Source organism: Colossoma macropomum, unplaced genomic scaffold (genome assembly GCF_904425465.1).
Source record: "Colossoma macropomum unplaced genomic scaffold, Colossoma_macropomum, whole genome shotgun sequence".
NCBI classification, from domain to species: Eukaryota; Metazoa; Chordata; class Actinopteri; order Characiformes; family Serrasalmidae; genus Colossoma; species Colossoma macropomum.
Genome location: NW_023494794.1, coordinates 8629148 through 8649072, shown reverse-complemented (window position 1 = coordinate 8649072; position 19925 = coordinate 8629148). Strand labels below are relative to the sequence as shown.

The 19925-nt window shown below is 40.1% G+C and overlaps 1 protein-coding gene across 1 annotated transcript in view; it reads left to right on the top strand.

Annotated features, from left to right (window-relative positions):
- The window catches only part of LOC118815053, an 81127-nt gene that overhangs the window by 14160 nt on the left and 47042 nt on the right, over window positions 1–19925 (top strand). Inside the window, exons 4-10 of the mRNA XM_036580987.1 lie at window positions 790–1494; window positions 6942–7149; window positions 8116–8180; window positions 9460–9551; window positions 14782–14858; window positions 14956–15173; window positions 18742–18995. Coding sequence (XP_036436880.1) covers window positions 790–1494; window positions 6942–7149; window positions 8116–8180; window positions 9460–9551; window positions 14782–14858; window positions 14956–15173; window positions 18742–18995 — 1619 coding nt within the window. The remainder of the gene's footprint in view (window positions 1–789; window positions 1495–6941; window positions 7150–8115; window positions 8181–9459; window positions 9552–14781; window positions 14859–14955; window positions 15174–18741; window positions 18996–19925) is intronic.

The following is a 19925-nucleotide window of genomic DNA, read 5'->3' as shown; positions in this document are numbered from 1 at the left end:
GCACAATACTGCAATGTTTGATAAAGCTGTCAGATAGGACACTGATGATATGAGAAGTGAGGAATTATTAGTAAAATACTGTGCCTCTAACAAGATGTGAGGCAAGTACAGACAATTTTGTGAATGTGTACAGAGAAATCGAACCTTTCCTTGAAGCAAGTAGCAAAGTACGAAATTACAAAAGCACTGCTCAGTATCGTATAAAATAAAAAGAAATGAAATACTAACAGCTGCTAACATCATAACTGCAAGCATATTGTTCACTGAAATGTGCACTGAAAGACTGAGAAACAGTCAGCATTACCTCAGCACTTTTTTCTAAAAAGGCTGCAAAAACACACACACATCATCTCAACCGCTTATCCTTCTGGGTCACGGTGGTGTGCTGGAGCCTATCCCAGCTGTCATTGGGTGGGAGGCAGGACACACCCTGGACAGGTCGCCAGTCCATCGCAGGGCAGACAGACATACACACACAATCACACACACATTGGCTGCAAAAACAAATAAAAATAATTTTATTGTTAAAGAGGGATACGAAAACAATAAATATTTATTAGTTTATTTATTGTTTAGTTATTGAATACATTTGTTGTGATAGTAGCTATAACTGCCTTGCATGCGTAAAATACAATACTGGGTGTGAGAAGAATCCTAATTTTTTATGCATTTTTACAGGCTAGTAGTTCAGGATTGGGGAGTTTTTGAGTTCTGCGTATATGTGTTTTGTAATATATTCATGTACGTATAAGTTCCTAAATAAACATATACCAAACAACAACTTTTCAGGTGACTCACATTGTCTCTCAGAGCTGAGGATTGTGCTGCTGGGGGACAGATATGCTGGGAAGAGTTCAGCAGGAAACACCATCCTGAACAGAGAGGAGTTTGAGTTAAAGAGAGCTTCTCAGTGTGTGAAGAGACAGAGAGAAGTAGCAGGGAGACACATCACTGTAGTTGAAGCTCCAGGATGGTGGAGTAATAAACCTGTAGAGATGAGCACTGAGTTACTGAAACAGGAGATTGTGCTCAGTGTGTCTCTGTGTCCTCCAGGACCTCATGCTCTGCTGCTGATTTTACGTGCGGACTGTGTTTTTAAAAAAAATAAGAAAAAAATGATAAATGGATATTTGGAGCTTCTCACTGATGCAGTGTGGAGTCACACTATAGTGCTGTTCACTTGTGGAGACCGTCTGGGATCTATACCCATAGAGCAGCATATTGAGAGTGAAGGGAAGGAGCTCCAGTGGCTGGTTGAGAAATGTGGGAACAGGTATCATGTTCTCAACAATGAGAACAGGAGTGATGACACTCAAGTCACAGAGCTGCTGGAGAAGATAGAGGAGATGGTGGCAGCAAACAGTGGACGCCATTTTGAAATGGACAGAGAGATTCTACAGGAGGTGGAAGAGAAAAGGAGAGCAAAGGAAGAGAGAGCTAAAGAGAGGATGATGAAGGTGCAAAAACCGAGAGGGAACATCAGATCATGGATGGGTGAGTGTTTTTATTCTCAAAATTAGAATAAAATTACTATTCATTAACCTCTTAAGCCATAAGGTTGCACATGTGGGAATATAATTTAATTTCTCAGGGTCATAACTAAATACATTACATAGTAGTTTATTAGTTTTTACTGAAAATGTATGTAACAGCCAATTATTCCAAAAAGTTCACTATTACTATACTTCTAACTTTGGTTGTAAAAGCTATCCCTACATTTAGCCACTTGTAGCACCCTCCACTCTTAACCGTCTACAAGCTGTAAGTTATTTATATGATGGTCTCTGAGTTCATTAAAGCTTTTAGCAAGACCTACTCTTGTAGATGTGTTTTACCTGATTTATCCTGTTTGTTTGGGGACTTTTTAACTCTACTCAGTCACAAGTACACAAGTGTAACTAAAGTAAGATGAATAAATTTAATTATGGAACTATTACTGTGTTTGTATGTACTTCCTCTAAAATAAAATCAAAAAGGAAGAAAATAATTGTTAAATAAATTGTTATACTTGGATAGATTAGATACATTCAACTTTGTCATTGCTCAGTACAAGTACAAAGCAACGAAATGCAGTTAGCATCTACCAGAAGTGTAAATAGTAACAATAGTGCAAAACGGACAGTGCAAATGTGCAATAACAGCCATAAATGACATATCTATGAAATATATAACTATATGAACAATGTATGCATTATTATAAATAGATTTATGAATGATACATACACATGCTACTTTAAATAATATATATATGGTATGTTACGTACTGTTAGAGTAAGCGTTTATGTGTTGTATTCTATATACAGTGAACGATCTGTTGTATGGAAATACAAGAGATCATAAATAAATATTGTGGGCCCACCACCTGCAAGATCCAGCATGGGGGACCGGTGCAGTGCCGTATAGGCAGTGGGAGATGGTGGGAAGGCCCTTGCTGGCATAGACCCCTGCGGCAGAAACTGGCTCTTGGTACGTGGAATGTAACCTGACTGGGGGAAGGAGCCGGAGCTTGTGCAGGAGGTTGAGAGGTACCAACTAGATATAGTTGGGCTCACCTCCACCCACAGTGTCGGCTCTGGAACCAAACTCCTTAAAAGGGTTTGTCCCTCTCCTACTCAGGAATTGCACAGGGTGAGAGGCACCAGCGGGTGTGGGGATACTCACAAGTCCCCAGCAGGCTGCTGTGCAGTTGGAGTTTATCCTGGTGGATGAGAGGGTCGTCTCAATGCGAATTAAAATCGCAGAGAGGAAAACTCTGACTGTTCTGTGTGCTGATGCACCAAACAACAGGTCGGAGTATTAAGCCTTCTTGGACTGAATGGGCGGGGTTCTGGAAAGGGCACCACCTACAGACTCCATAGTCTTGCTGGTAGACTTAAACGTTCATGTTGGCAATGACTGGGAGACCTCGAGTGGTGTGATTGGGAAGAACAGCCTGCCAGATCTAAACTCGCATGGTGAATTGTTATTGGACTTCTGTGCTAGGAATGGATTGTCCATAACGAACACAAAGATGTTCATAAGTGTACATGGTACCAGAGCTCTTTGGGTCAAAGGTCAATGATCAACTTTGTTGTCATTTCATCTGACTTGGGACCATATATTCAGGACATTCAGGTGAAGAGAGGTGCTGAGCTGTCAACTGATCACCATCTGGTGGTAAGTGGGATCAGATGGCAAGGAAGACTGATGGTCAGACGCAGTAGGCCCAAGCGAATAGTGAGGGTGTGCTAGGAACGACTGTCAGAGGCCCCTGTTCCGAATGATTTTAACTCCCACCTCCGGGAGAGCTTTTCTAGAGGTCTGGAAGAGATAGGCGACATGCAGTCTGAATGGACCCTGTTACTACTCCAGGCCATACGATTTCTGTACTCCCGGAGTGAGAGCTGTGTTCTTATACTCTGCGTTAAGTCAAGTTCTTTCAGTGTTAGTATTGAACTCCGCCAAGGTTGTGCCTTGTCTCCACTCCTGTTCGTGATATTCATGGACAGGGTGTCAAGGCGTAGCCGTGGTCAGGAGGGCATTATGTGTGGAGGCCGGAGGGTGGCGAGGATGTTCTTTTGGCTGGATCGCATGGATGCCTCTAGTGCTCACTGGAGCGGTTTACAGCTTAGTGTGAAGTGGTTAGTATGCGGATCAGCATCTCCAAGTCTGAGTCCATGGTCCTAGCCCAGAAATGGATGGCATGCCCACTCCAGGTAAAGGACCTGCCCCAGGTGGAGGAGTTTAAGTATCTCGGGGTCTTGTTCACAAGTGATGGAAAGAGGTATCGTGAGATCGGCCGCAGGCTGGGACGGGCGGCAGCAGTAATGCAGTCACTGTACCAGACTGAAGTGGTGAAGAGGGAGCTAAGCCAAAGCTAAGGCAAAGCTCTGTTTACTGGTCAGTCTACATCCCAGCCCTCACCTATGGTCATGAGCTGTGGGTAATGACTGATAGAATGAGATTGTGAATACAAGTGGCAGAAATACATTTTTTTCGCAGGGTGGTGGGCTGCACACAACTACATAGGGTGAGGAGCTTGGTCATCTGGGAGGAGCTCGGAGTAGAGGCGCTACTCGCATTGAGAGGAGTCAGTTGAGGTGGTTCGTGCATCTCACGGCCCCCTGGACGCCTCTCGGTGGGGGTGTACCAGGCACGGCCTACTTGGGTGAGACCCCGGGGTCATCCTAGGACCAGCTGGAGGGATTGTATCTCCAAGTTGGCCTAAGAGCGGCTGGGGGTCCCCAAGAATGAGATGGAAGAAGTTGCAGGGGTCATGGTTGTCTGGGATTCTCTGCTCTCCCAACTGCTACCATGACCTTGTCTGGTTTAAGTGCTTAGTGATGATGATGAATAAATATTGTGTGCAACATGCAAGTAGGAGTATAAGTGGAATGGTGTGGAGTTCAGCAGGATGATGGAGGGAAAGAAGCTGGACGTGAGCCGACTGGTTCTGGTCTGAATGCTTCTGTATCTCCTCCCAGAAGGGAGGAGACCCATCTGTGCACACCGCGCTGGTGGTGAACGTCTCTGATGGCAGAGAGCCGCGTGCCAGTGATGCGCTCAGCGATCTTTACCACTTTATAGAGGGACTTCTTGTCAGCCACAGTGGAGCTGCTGTACTGCACCGTCACACAATTAGTCAGTACACTTTCGATGGTGCTGCAGTAGACGTCAGTGAGAATCTGAGGAGACAGATGTTCTATTTTTAGTCTCCACAGGAAGTAGAGGCGCTGCTGTGCCTTCTTAACCAAGTGTGAGGTGTTGAGTGACCGTGAAAGATCTTCGGAGATGTGTATTCCCAGGAACTTGAAGCTGGAGAAACGCTCTACTTCAGAACTGTTGATTCGGACAGGAGAGTGTGTGCAGCTTTTGTTTTTCCAGTAGTCCACAATGAGCTCCTTGGTTTTGTCTGTGTTGAGTGAGAGATTGTTGGTGGCACACCAGGCAGCCAGGTGCTGGATCTTCTCCCTGTAGACTGATTCATCATTGTTCCTAATGTGGCCAATCACTGTAGTGTTGTCTGGAAATTTATTAATGATGTTAAATGTGTGCAGAGGAACGCAGTCATGGGTAAACAGGGAGAAGATCAGAGGACTCAGCACACAGCCTTGTGGAAGACCGTTGTTCAGGGTGAGGGTGGACATATGATTGCCCAATCTCACAGACTGGGGTCTGTTTGTCAGGAAGTCCGAGACCCAAATACACAGGAGTTTGGTGATTCACACATCACTGAGCTTGTTTAGCAGCTTGGTGGGGATGACTGTAGTGAAGGTGAAGCTTAAGTCAGTGAACAGCATTTGAATGTATGTGTTCCAGTTTTCCAAGTGGGAGAGGGCAGATTGAAGAGCTGTGCAAATGGCATCCTCTGTTGATCTGTTTGAGCGGTATGCAAACTGGAGGGGATCCAGTGATGGAAGGAGTGCTCCTTTTAGATGACTTAGAACCAGTTTCTCAAAGCACTTCATCACAATGGGTGTGAGTGCAACAGTGTGGAAGTCGTTCAGACATGCTGCAGAAGAACGCTTTGGCAATGAAATGATGGTTGTAGCCTTCCAGCATGTTGTAACAGCAGCCTGGGCCAGTGACAGGTTGTAGATGTCAGTGAAGACCAGGACTAGCTGTCCAGCGCACACTCTGACGGCTCTTCCGGGGATGCCATCTGGGCCAGCAGCTTTACCTGCATTTACTCTGCTAATTATGCTCAGTACTATACACACCTCCACTAAAGATAGTGTGGGGAGGCTACCATTGTGAGGAAGTTCACTCCATGTGTTGTGTTTAACAATGCCCTGGTCAAAATGAGTGTAGAACTGTTTAAGCTCGTCTGACAGAGAGGCACTGCTGGCTGGGAGGATCAGTGGGGGATGTCTGTAGTCCGTCAAAGTCTGGATGCCCTTCCACATGCGGCGGGGGTCAGAGTTGTGGAAGTACGCTTCAACAGACAGTTTGTAGGCATGTTTGGCTTTCCTAATGCCCTTCTTCAGGGCCTCCCTGGCTGAGCTGTAAGCCTCAGCATCACCAGATCTGAAAGCAGCGTTACGTGCCTTCAGCCGTAGCCGAACCTCAGCATTCATCAAGGTTTCTGATTAGGAAAGATTTTCAGACACTTGACAGAGGTGACATTGTCAATATAAAGTCCATTTGAGGGTCTGTAGAGGCTTCAGGGCAGAACATACTCCAATCAGTGTTCTGAAACTGATGCTGTAGAGAGAAGACATTCCCCTCTGGCCACACTGTAACAGTCTTTGTAGATGTTTTCACACGTTTGATGAGTGGCACATACTTGGGAGCAGAAACAATGAGATGTGATCAGACTGACCCAGGTGGGGGAGGGGGACAGCCTTGTAAGCGTCTGCAATGTTTGTGTAGACATGATCTACAGTTTTGTCTCCTCTGGTTGGGCAGGAGACATTCTGGTGAAATTTTGGCAGCACAGATCTTAAATTGGAAAGACAGAATAAAAATCCTCAGTGCGATTTTTGAAAGTGAACAATTTAGTAAAAATTGGGACTGGGACCTGACAGCTCCTCAAATGATAGATTACATACAAGTACAGGTATGGATAATTTGTGTAAAGATAATTCACCTTTTAGTTGAATTGTGCTTAATTTTTTTTATTCTCTTAAGGAAGTATGAGAAACGTAAGTTACTTCATATTATCACAATTCTTATTAAGTGTCACAGCTCCCGCTGGCTCAGCAGAAATTAACACCCCTCACTCTGTTCAGAACTCCAACTCCCAGAATCCTCTGGGGATCACATGACCACGGACTCTCAGCCATCTACCTATCCACACTCCAGTTCACCTGATTGTTGATTGTCAACTGTTCATGTGCCCATAAAACCTGTTTGTTTCCATAGCCACCTTGCTAATAAAAATAATAGAAGATTGATGATTATACCATGCTTCTTGTTCAATCATGAATTGCATTTCAATTTCTTTCTCCTATTACTCCTAGTGACTGAAGATGAGAGATCAGAGGCTTGGTCTTTGGCAAGTTCTGGGTACATTTCAATGTCAGGATCTGACAGCAGTTCTGTTTATGGGTCATCACGTGCCAGCAGCTATGAATCTCTGACACATGATCCTAAACATATGCGACGTCCAAGATACGGAATGCCCAAAAAAATATCTTCATTGCTACCTCTCTTCAGTTGGAAAAAACGGTGAGTGTATGTAACTACATGTTAAGTTGTTAATTAATCTTTTTATTAATTTTAATCTAAGTATTATTATTATTATTATTAATAATATTAATATATGAAATCATTACAGTACTCGGTGAGATAGTTGTCTGCAATTTGCAAAGGTCGAGACTGAATCTTATTTACTTAGTGTGTATTAACAGTGCTTTTGTACAAACATTTTCCAACAAAAGTTGAAATTCATTAAAAACTACTACCTTGTAATTTTTCTTACCATACAAAAAAAATTTCTCAGACCACCTGTTCTCATTAATTTAATATAATATAATAATCCTTTGGATCCTTTGGGTTACAATTACATTTTTTAACAGGTAATCAGTAATTTGTAACAGAATACACTTTTAAAGTAACCCTCCCAACCCTGCTGGAAGAACATCTGCCTTTTTAAAGTTTACTAAGTGCTGAGCGAGAATACTGCAGAAACAATGCTATTTGGACAGATAAGGTAAAAATAGATTTTTGTACAGGCCTTAATGAGAAATGTTATGTTTAGCAAAAACTGAATACTGCAATTTAGCAAAAGAACATCATCCCAATGGGTCATGACGGTTCCTGAAAGCAGAGGTTCACAAACTTTTGCAAACAAGGACATTAAATGTTTGATCACTTTGTTTAATAAATGAAAAAACTATATAATAGTTGGTACTATTTGTTTTATTGGGTTATGTTTATCTATTGTTGCACCTATGTAGAAATTCACATAATTCCAAATGGTTCACACATGTTCAAGCAGCACTGTATCTGGAGGAGGATGAGTTCCCTTTAACTCCTGGCTCTTTTCCGGGGTTTTTTCCTCAAGCTCAAGAAATTTTTTCACTGCTGTTGTCTGATGGGACACTAGATTTCTGTAAAGCTGCTTTTTGACAGTGTCTGTTGTAAAAACTAGTATAATAATACCCATAAAATTTAATTTGAATATCATTCTAGATTATCAAATCCAGGAGGCTCAACAATGGAAAATAGGTCAAAAAGTGAACCAAATTACTACTCGGGTGAGTCCTCACAAAATAAAAGTTAAAATGCAAAATAAAAAATGCAGCAAAGCAGCAATCTGCGCCATTATTACGTCAGTGGAGACCTGATGGGTCTCCGTTGACTCAAAAATGTTTGGCTTAGATTTGAAATGTACTCAGTTACCAAATTTAAAATACATGGTAGTATTTGTAATTTACACAATCAGTTGAATCAACACTGTCAGCAATTTAAACAGTGTTTGTAGAATAGCATCAGTACCACTTTTTTCAGACTGAGTACAAGTACACATTTTTAGTATTTACCATACAGAGTAATCCATGTAGAATTATGTAGTTGTAACTGTAAATGAGTGCAATGTACCTTAACAGTTAAATCATTAAAATCTAGCCATTTTTGTGCATTAGCTAGCTATGTTACATTATTTACCTTGGATTGAGTACTGCTGCAGTGGAGAAGAGTGGGTTTTATTCCACATTAGAAAAGTTCTTCTGTAGAGATGTAAGTAAAGTATGTTTCATAGTTTTGATCCTCATCTGTCTGTTTCAACATAGTCTCTGTATTACAGTGACAACAGGACACACATCTGAGGCTAACGCATACGAGGAGCTCACTTGTGGAGTTTGTCTTCTCAGAGACTTTTGTTTGGCAAATAGCTGTAGCTGAGTATCCTCTAAAGCCAGACATACACTGTGTGATTTTAGAAATTTTGTTCTTTGGTGTCTCGCACTGCATGTTTAAATAGTCCATTGCGTACAGACTAAGTTTTTCTAGACTACATGTCTCCACCCATATTGGGGAAGTGGTTGTGATTGTGTCTTTAAAAACGGGCTACAATCACACAGTGTAGGTCTGGTGGGAATCTGTCAAGGTGAATTGTTTATTCTTCACTGTGTTTGTCCATTTGTGCAGAATTGTACACTTAGCTTACGTCACAAATGGTACCAGAATGTTAGTGGATTTTTATGAGTATGAGTAAACGAGCATGGTATCTGCCCGATACCAGTATCAGTATTAATGCATACTTAGTAATCACTTTAAGATAACTGAAGATTCAGAACAAACTGCAGTTTGGCACCACAGGTTTTAAGCTATGGTTGTGGAAAATACTGCCTCAGCTGCTGGGTTTAGCTGGGCTAACTGTGAGAAAGCTTCCCTAGATTCTCCTACAAATGTGAGGTTGCGTGCTTGAACATATTACTACAAATGACAACATACCATTAGTTACATCTAACCTGACTCAACTCTAAGTCTAATACAAAAAATAATTTTATTTGTGCTTGTGTTTTTTTTATACAGAGAAGGCCCTTTCTAGAGACCGTGTGAGTTCTTTTGATTTGCTGGTAGAAGACTGTAGCTCAGCATCTGCACCACACTCTTACACTGAACAAGTAAGTGCATTGTTACCAACTGCACAGTCCAAAGGGGTCTGTTGCAACTAGGCCTGCGACGATATAAAATGTATTAATTAATAACCTAACCTTTTATCATAGTTTATATCATCATAACATTCTGTTAAAAACATTGCATGAATACGGTAAGCATGCAGTACATGTTCTTATATATTTTGGGGACTTCTGTCTTTGAAAAATTCTGATGTTACTTCGTACAATTCTTTATTCTTTTTCAACTATCTTAATGGGAAGCATGTCTTTGGCGCTCAGATCAGTAATACTTTAAGTAGCTGTGTAAACACCAAATGAGACATGGCATATTTCACAAACTGTTTAATCATAATTATGAGTCAACCTAGCATATCATTTTATAACAGAGTTTTATCTAGAAACCTGTACTTTCTAAGCAGCCATCATTCATTCAAATACCATTGCTATAATAATGATAATGCTAATTTCCGATTATACCGATCATTCAGAATATATTGTAGCCTGTTTGGAAAGTGTTTTCTCTGCTAGTTTTGGGTTGTTTGTTTCACAGCATTTATAGTATTTAAGCCCGGGCTTTACCTTAGCACTTTGCGAAATATTTCCAACATATCTGTTGTGTACTGAGCATTCCTAGTCTGTAAGTTTACCAGTGTATGACCTGTTTTCTGCCCTTTTTGCTTGATTGCTGTGATCTTTTCCTTTCATGTATTTGGACATGGACTGTTTACTGGAATGCTCTTGAAGCTCCCTTTGTTCTGAATATTGTGCTGTTTTGCCCTTAGCCTGATATGACTATGCTCTCTGTGTTAACCATGAAACCTCCAGCAAGGTCCAACCCTGTTTTTTAATCTGCGAGCATCTAATCCATTTTGACATCATAACAGAATACTTCACCACCATGCAGATGACAGATCCTGACATGATAGCTTCCGCAGTGAGTAAACAAGTTCAAATGCTGGGACAACACCACTCTTCACTTGAGGAACTTTCTCCATCTGTGGTTCTTCTTACCCAGCACAGAGCCAATGGCAAACTCAAATGGTGGTTGTAATCGATCGCCTTAAAGAACTAAAGAACTAACCTAAGCTGCAACCCCTCAAAACCCACTCGTAGTAGCTACCCTGTTTTATCATATATTGTTAGTAAGCTGGATAAATATGGTGGCTCAATGGACAAATACAAGGGATTTTTACTCCAGTGTTCAAAGTATTTTTGTAATTGTCTGCCCGGTTGTGATCATACTCACATTTCTTTTTTAGTGTCTTATCTAACAGGCAAAGCTTTAGAGTGGGCTGCCACTGTTTGGCCAAATGTAAGACTTAACAAGCACACATGCATTATGCACACAGACAATATTAGCTTGTTTGTCATAGATTCTTCTGAGTATTCCATCATTTTAGGGCTGCCCTGGCCACACAAACTTGACCCCCTTATTTCATGGGCAGATGGGGAGTTGCTTTCCTGTTCCTTACTAGGCCCCAAGTAGCTATTCACTCAATTTTCATAGAGAGCCGCAATATTGAGACCAAAACAGAATTCCACCTGAGTATATAGATGTAAAGGAAGTATTTAGTAAGATTAAAGCCACCAAACCTCCTCCACACCTCCCGTATGATTGCTCCCTCTACAAGCTGTATGGCACAATCCTTCCCAAAGAGTTTATCCTTTGCAGGTTTCTTTTTTGTAGAAAATAAGGGTGGAAGTCTTGGACGTTGCATTGACTACAGAGACCTGTAGCCCAGGCCACAAACTGATTTATATGTGCTTTAGTGTTTAAATGATTCCATTTAGGCATAGCATAGCATAAACCTAATTTTTTATTATTAGACTCCTTTGCCAGCATCCAGGAGAAAAACCCAGTTTTTAAGGCATATTGAGAAGGTCCTGAACAGAGTCATACAGAGTCGGTTTGGCAAAGGGGGTGGAGCAGAACATTAGACTGTGCAACGAAAAGATATTCCAGAGGCGTATAGCTCTGGCCAACCTAGATGACTTGCAGGGACTGTTGGCAGCAGGGATCTTAAAGGAATCAAAAAGCCATTGTGCATCTCCCATATTCCTTGCAAGGAAGAAATCTGGTTGGTTACACGTGTGTGGACTCTAGGACTTTGAATTGACATACCATCCCTGATCAGTATGCAGTGCCACACAATGACACTGGGCTGTCTCAGTGGAAGCAAGTGGTTCTCTTGCTGGATCTCCGTACTGGATATGATCGAATTCCTATGGCAGAAGAAGGTAGAGAGAAAATTGCTTTCATATGTCCACTTGGGTTTTTCCAATTAGAAAGGATGCCACTAGGGGTTAAACGGGCTCTGGCAACCTTTCAAAGTCTTATGGAGAAGGGAGTTTGGGACATGAACCTGCTAAAAGTGGTTGTGTACTTAAATGATTTGAATGTGTTTGGGAAGACTTTGGAGTAGCACGAAGAATGGCTGCTGAAAGTCCCATCAACAGACAAATGCCAGTTCTGTCACTCCCAAGTGACGTACTTGGGGCATATTGTTTTGGAGTACAGCCACACACACAATTGACTAAAGGATACCCCCCACCCAAAAGGGCAAGAAGGCAGCTAGAACTGCCAGTGAGCAAACCTACTACAAGGTCAGTGAGCCTATTGGTGACCGGTGGGATGCGTCATGTACTAAGACTTTTAACCAGATCATTCAGTGCCTCACCCATGCCCTTGTCATTGCTTTTGCCAACCCAGCCAAACCCTATGTCCTCCACATAGATGCTGGCTTGCAAGGTTTGAGTGCATTGGGTAATCAGAGGTATCCTTTGCATGCCAAAAGCTCAGCTCCTCAGAAAAGAACTACCTTGCCCATCAACTTGAATTTCTTGCACTAAAATGGGACTGTGGTTGACACAACTGGTCATTGTTTGCTTGCCAGCCTTTCAGCATATGATTTCGCCATTCACTACAGGCCTGGATGCTACGACATGGATGCTGACATGATCTCCAAGGAAAGCGAGGAATGCCGAGACATGTCTTCTGACAGCATTAAGACTCTCTGCAAATAAGTATGTTGTGGATAAAGTGTGGCCATTTAGGTATAGAATAGTCAGCTAAACTTATTAGAGACTGCTTCTACTGTCCCAAGATGGGTGCTGACATCGAGTAGTATGTCAAGAATTGTGGACGGTGCATTGCACACAAAACACCACCCCAGAGAGTGGCTCCTTTGAAGTCAACAGTAAATGACCATTATTTCTGTATGCCTCGACTTTTTTGTCACTAGAGCCAGACAACCAAGGATTTGCAAACACGCTCTTAGTGACTGACTGTTTCACTCGTTATGCCCAGGCCTTAATGACAAAGGATCAAAAAGGTTCAACTGTTGCTAAGGTTCTGTTTGAGAAATTCTTCATACACTATGGGCTCCCGATAGTTATTTAATAATCAGTATTGGTGGGAAAATATGTTGGCAGATGTTCATTGTTTTGTTTCTTCTTGCACCAGTTGTTCTAAATGTCAAACTCCAAAGACTTTGCCTGCTCATTCTTGGTCTCACATAGCAATTGATTTTGTAACAGATCTACCTCCCTTACAACAATTTACCACTATCATGATAATAGTAGACAGATTCTCATGAGCAGTCATTCATTCTGTTCACTAAATTACCCACTGCTTTTGAAACTGCAAAACCCTTGTTCAATCATGTATTTAAAATGTTTGATATCCCAGAGGACATTGTATTAAGCAGTGGTCCTTAGTTTAAGTCTGGTGTATGGTCAGCATTGTTTGAGCGTATAGGTGTCAATGTCAGCCTAACTTCTGGATATCATCCCGAGTCTAATGGTCAATGTGAAGGGGTAAATCAAGAACAAGGCAAATTTCTCAGGGCACACTGCTATGAAAACCAGTCTGACTGGGCTCGATTCTTACCCTGTGCTGAGATGGCACAGAACTCTCATTATCTCAGCTACAGGCATCACACCTTTCCAATGCATACTAGGATCCCAGCCTCCACTTATGCTATGGACTGCTGTTACCACTAGCGTTCAAGCTGTAGATGAATGGCTGAAGAGGACTGAAGAAGTCTAGGCATCAATGCATCAGCGCATTGAACGGTTTCTGAGGAGGAACATGGCCCAAGCTGATCGTCGACGGGATGACACCCCCCTCTACCAACCTGGAGACCATGTGTGGCTTTCGACTCGGGACTTCAAGTTTGAGGAGGGCTACAGAAAACTAAAGCCAAAATATATTGGTCTGTTCAAAGTTATGGAAAGAGTTAATGAAGGTACTTATAAACTTGATTTTCCCAGACAGTGCTGTGTCTTATGCTCATCTCATGTCATCCTCCTTAAGCCTGTTGTTCTAGGTCCATTGGATGAGGCTCCATGATGAGCCGTCACCACCGGTGATCATTGAAGGAGCCCCAGTCTATGCTGTTCGCAGGTTGCTGGATTCCAGGCAGAGAGGAGGTCAACTACAGTATCTGGTGGACTGGGAGGGGTATGGTCCTGAGGAGCTTAGCTGGGTAGCAGCCCAAGATATATTGGACAGCTTGTTTCCTCTCTTCTGCAGGCTCAGTTGAGTCTATCGAATGTCTTGAGAACTCCATTTCCCATGAGTCATCACCATCAAACAATAGACTCTCATTCCAATGCTCCTCCTCACTGGATTTTTGAGATTACACACCGGTTTTCTGTTACATGTAATGAGTTAGATAAAATTTAAGCCCGGGCTTTAGCTTAGCATTTTGTGAATCACTGCCAACATCTCTATTGCGTACCAAGCATTCCTAGTCTGTAAGCATTCCTGTGTATGACCTGTTTTCTGTGTTACTCTGACTTTTCTTTTTGGTTTTGCTATTGCTCTCATGTTTTTGGACCTAGCCTGTTTACTGGATTGCTCTGGATGCTCCCTTTGTTTTGGATACCATGATCTGTGGTTTTGACCTTAGCCTGTTATGATTACACTCTCTGTGTTAACCCTGAAACCTCAAGTAAGGTCCAACCCTGTTTTTTAATCTGTGAGCGGCTAATCTGTTTTGACATCATAACAGCTACAATATTTAATCTGAAAAGCTACCTTTCCTTAGTTTGTTAGCAGTCAGTCAAGCTGTTCAACAAAAGGTGATGTTTACTATGGTTTGAGACGTTTTATCTCATACACATATGCATGCATTTGTGAGATCTTGTATGTAACATGATCAGAATGTACCGAAAGCTTGTGAAATTGAAGCTACTCTGCATATCTAAAAATCTTTATTCTGCATCTCCACAGTTGTCTATGGCTACTGTAAGATTTATTCCTGAAATAGTTGAAAACAATTCAGAAGTTAAGAATACTAACTTGTACAGGTACAGTGTTTGTTTTATGACATTACTCAAATAAGAGCAGTACAGTCAGGTTGAGAAAGATGTATTTGACCTGTTTGGTCTGAACTTTCCTCTTAAGGTTTCAGTGTCCTCATACTGGCCAGTTTCAGTGCAGATTGACCAACCTTGTGTTTGAGATGGAGGGGAAAGGGGAGGTGCTGTACAGAATAGACTTCTGGGATACCCGTCTGTTGGATGGGTTAGGTCAGATGGAGCCTGCTGGACCTCTGTACAATATCGACTGCTTTGAAGGTTCTATCAGTCATCTGCATCTCCCACATTGTGAAATACAACATGGTGAGTCTAATTTTAATTAATGGTATTTTTTGCAGGCATTTAAACATGATTACAGTTTTACACCTTAAATGCAGTGCAACAAAAAAAAGAAGCTGGTGAAAATGAAGCTGATGTCTGATTCATTGAGAGTAGAAAGGCATAAAAGGCATGAGGAGGTTGCTCCTGCTTGATAGTTGGGTTACATTAGCTTATTTTTGCTGTTTGCAAAGTTTGCTAACATTAACCTAGTTAATGTTAGTTACATTACGTGCTATGTTGTTGTTCACTCTGTTATATTATTGTAATATAATAATATTACCATAATCTTTAATTAATTATCATAATCTTTGCAAAGGGTTTTATTGCCACAAAGATCTGTGGACCCATGCCCATAAATTTGGGGGGCTTCAGTGACTCAGTAATTGTCCAGTCTTCAGTTTGTAGGTGCATCATTTTTATGTTACTTAGTTTGAAACTGTCTTTCTAGGTCTATGTACTTTTTGAGTCTTTCTGTTTTCATTCAGAATTTTTAAGAAATGAAAAAATAAAGCTTATTTTCATTAAAATTCCAGACAAGGCATTTTCCAGTGCTCAATCAGAAGCAACAGGAAGGAAATTTTCTACTTATTATTTACTTACATGTCTTATTCTTTATTGTTAACCCAAAACTAAAATCTCAAGGTACACAATGGTAGCACTTTATTTTACTGTACAGTAATTACCTAGTACCTTTTTTCCAGTGCATAAGCAGAAGAAAAATGAGAGATTAAAGTTTATTTTATTCTTGTTTCAAAATCCAAACACAAGAATTGAAAAATCAAGACATTTTCATTTTCAAACTAGAAAACATAATGGTAGCGCTTTTCCAAAATAGATTTTTTCAGCACAGACTTCATGGGGTGGTTTGACTCCAGTACAGAAATTCCATATTATTTGGTACATTTACTGGTACATTCTCTGTAATATGATGGAAAGACAACTATATAATAATGTGTATTCACAAAGTAACATTGTTTTCTTGTATTTGTGGTATGCAAAGCATAACCATACACAGCGTTCATGACTATGCACAGTGTTATAGATCAGGTCTAGTTTAACAAACAATGGTAAAAGGTAAGTGGTGTGTTTTATGCTACAGAAAATCTGGCCATGTTTTGTAATATAAAACATGGCTGGATAAAGCCAAAACATCGCACAATATTATGGCAAAAATGGAAATGTTTTTTACTAGTACAAGCAAACCAATGAAACAAGACTTTCAGTGCAGAGAATATCTACATAATATACATAAATAAAACAAATGACTAATCTACTAAATCCAAAAATCAGACAGGAGAATTCAGTAACACTTCAGACACAGGAGTTCAGAGCAGAATCTGACGAGTAAGCATGCATGTGTTTGGTAATCAAAGACAGAGAGAAGTTTCTGTTTATTTTGTTTATTGTTCTTTTCCTTCTATAGGTTAAGTAAGTTAGCCACTGTTATCTTCCAGGTTGTTTGGAATTTTGTTTGTTATTTTGTCTGTGGGTCAGAGGACACTGAAATCCGGTTAGTTGTTTGTCATTTACTACTTTAGTACAATATATTTAAATTTTTCCTTTAATCTTGGGTGTGTTTTTGATTCATTCATACACATTTCACACTACAGTATAGACAGTGCTACCATTGCTGTGCTTTAACCTAGATCAGATTTATAATATTGTGTGTTTATGAACATTATGCTGCGAATAAGACAAGAAAGCAAATAATTGGTGTGTAATTACTCTGTACAGTGCTATTTCCATCACATCACAGAGAACTTACTTGTATGTACCCCAGTATAAACCTGCTAGTATGTCTGGTTCATTTCTGCATATGATGACAATAAGAGAATAAGTAGTTACTGTGTAATTACTGTTTACAAATTACACTTTTTACAGTTCTGTTATCACAGTATTAACACAATATTACAGAGAACTTACCAGTAAATGTACCAAATATGGAATGAAATATTGTACCATAATAAAGGTACTCACTCTATCTTTACTCTGTGCTTTACTGTCACATATGCATGTACTTACAGAACCACTGAATCATTAAAAGCTGAAATACACCTTATATACATACATTTCTCACATTAGTTACTCTGTACTTACATGCTGAAATTGCAAAATTCTGCACCAGATATTACTAGTAAGTGCTTCAAATTTACCATTTAATCCTGCTTCAGTTGTTATACATAGTTGATGTTTTCATATAGTTACTAAGCATGTGCAAATATTATACCAGAAAATGACATGTAAGTGCTACATATTTAGCATTAAATTCTGAGTATGTTCTGTTACACATACCTTTTACATGTTATGTAGTTACTAAGTATGCGCAAAGTATGTACCAGAAAATTAGCTATGAAGTACTAGTTATTTAGCATACCATAAAATAAAATAAAGTGCTACCATCAAACAGTTAATCTAAGCACACATTCAAAATGTTCAATAGCACTGACACTTATTTGCTTCAAAGTAAATTTGAACATTGCTCATACACTGTACATTTTAGCTGCCATGCGGTGCTATTAATAGAGTAATTTATTGACAATGTTTCCAAGGTAAATGCCTTTCACGCGACTTTGCTTCCTAAAATCTGAACCCTGTCACTCGTGCAGTATGGCATTTCAAATTAGACCTCCAAAGACCTGGAAAAATACTGCATGACGCACCTTAGAGGCCAACATTATTCATACCATTCGGCTCTTACGCTTTTTGATATTCGCAAGAAATCTCTCTACTTTCAGTGCTATAGAGCGAGCATTCTTATAAATCTGGAAGATTGTCAAAACAGTCCTCACCCAGCGTGCAAGGTAGTTGTGGAACACGTCTTTGACATAATTGCAACCTCAGTGCTGGCTATAAGCCATTTGTGTATAAAGTTGGTATACACATGTATGGTATCTTTGATGATGAAGGCCTAAAATCATTCCAGAGCCTTGAAGAAAAATGTAATTTGCCTGTTTTATCCTTTTTTTATGCATTGAAAGCTTCTGGTGTTCCCTGGTCTAGTCCAAAACCTTCATATCTTTCATAGTTTAGGCAAATAGTTATATTTTATTCCTTTCTTGAAATGCATGGTATCCACAATACATAGATGGATACAATATGAAACTGCTTTATTATATCAAAGAACTCCTAAATGATCTATTCAAAATAGTATATAAATAAGCCATATATTACACAATGTATTGAATTAATTAAAGCTTAGGCAGGAGCCATAGTGTCATTTATCTAACAAACCATAGTTAGTGCATACATGCCTATGTTTTGGACTTATTGTGGATTATGGATACTGTGGATTTATTTTGGTCTTAAGTTCAAGATGCTCCCTCATGATTTTGGCAAAGTCTGTGTATGAAGATCCATGCATTTGAGATCCATGAGATCTTTTACTTGATTACTCCATAGAACCATTGTCTATCCTCACAGCAGCCAAAAAGACGAAAACATTCAAAAACTGTTCCCAAAAATGACACAGACTCTTTGCTCACCAAGTAGTCTAATTCGTTGTTGTCCTCAATACACTGCAGTGTTTTTTCTTCTCTTTATTTTTATACAGAGGAAGACCAGGCTGAACTGGTGGTGGCACATTTCACTGGAGAAAATATAGAGGTCATACAACCACTGAGAGTGACAAACACTCATGTGATCATTTCCATCCAAGACCTTTCCCTCTTTGGCCTTCTTAAAAAAATATTACCTCCTGGTCCCATAAGTGCACAAGTCCTGCTCTTCTATAAAGAAATGATGTGCAAGGAAATCAGGAAAAAACTACACATTCACTTACTGCCAGGAAATGTGCCAGTTGAAGAGGTAATCAGCGTTTTTGCCTTCTCATATTGTCTTCATTACCCTGGAGCCTTCTTTCGAAATCCTAGAGGTAGATTTATTGAAAGCAGCTCTAATTAATGACTGCGCTGGTGGGGGTTGCCAGTGTAGCAGGTCTACTAAGAACTTTCACGCACCTGAACATATCTTGACTTGTATGTCTTTGAGATAATAAGCTATTACTTTGAGAACAGTTACTATATTGAAAAAAAAAGTAATCATGTCAACATAGTAAAAATTTCAAGAGGATACATTTTGTAATAATAATTCAAAATTTTGAAAGGTTAAACATAAGCCAAATTTAGCTTGTGCAAATAGTGCTGCTGGACTTTTTTTCACCTGGCAGAAAGAGGGTTCTGTTTATTGGACAGGTGACTCTGAGCAACAACAATGGGAGTAGGTGGTTCATTATAATAATGCTAACAGTATTTTGCACTGTGAGAAAGAAACTCCTGTAAATGTATGTGCAAAATATGTAAGCAAAATTTGTAATATGTATTCAAAATGTTTCAAAAAAAAGCTCTAAAATATAAGTTCTGCTCATATTTGTCAGTATGTTTATTATACTTTGCTCCTAAAAACACGAGTATCTTGTCATGAGAGCATTGCCAAAGACACATTGTTAACGAAGCTATTTAGTAGGCAGAAGGACTAAGAACTAATCACTTTAGCTAGCATTAGCTAGACACGAGAACAGTGAAAGATATTTCTCTGTTCTCAGTGTTACTTCAACAATTCTTGCATAACTCATCCAACCAGTGTTTCTGCTAGATTCTATGCTATTAAATTAAAATCTACTAGCATTGGTGCTTTGTTGTCTGATTTGCATGCTTTATGACAAGTGCAACAGCCGATGTCTGTGGTGTTATTTTCTGGCTAAGTTAGCTCCACCATGCCTGTGTTCTGTCACTCTGG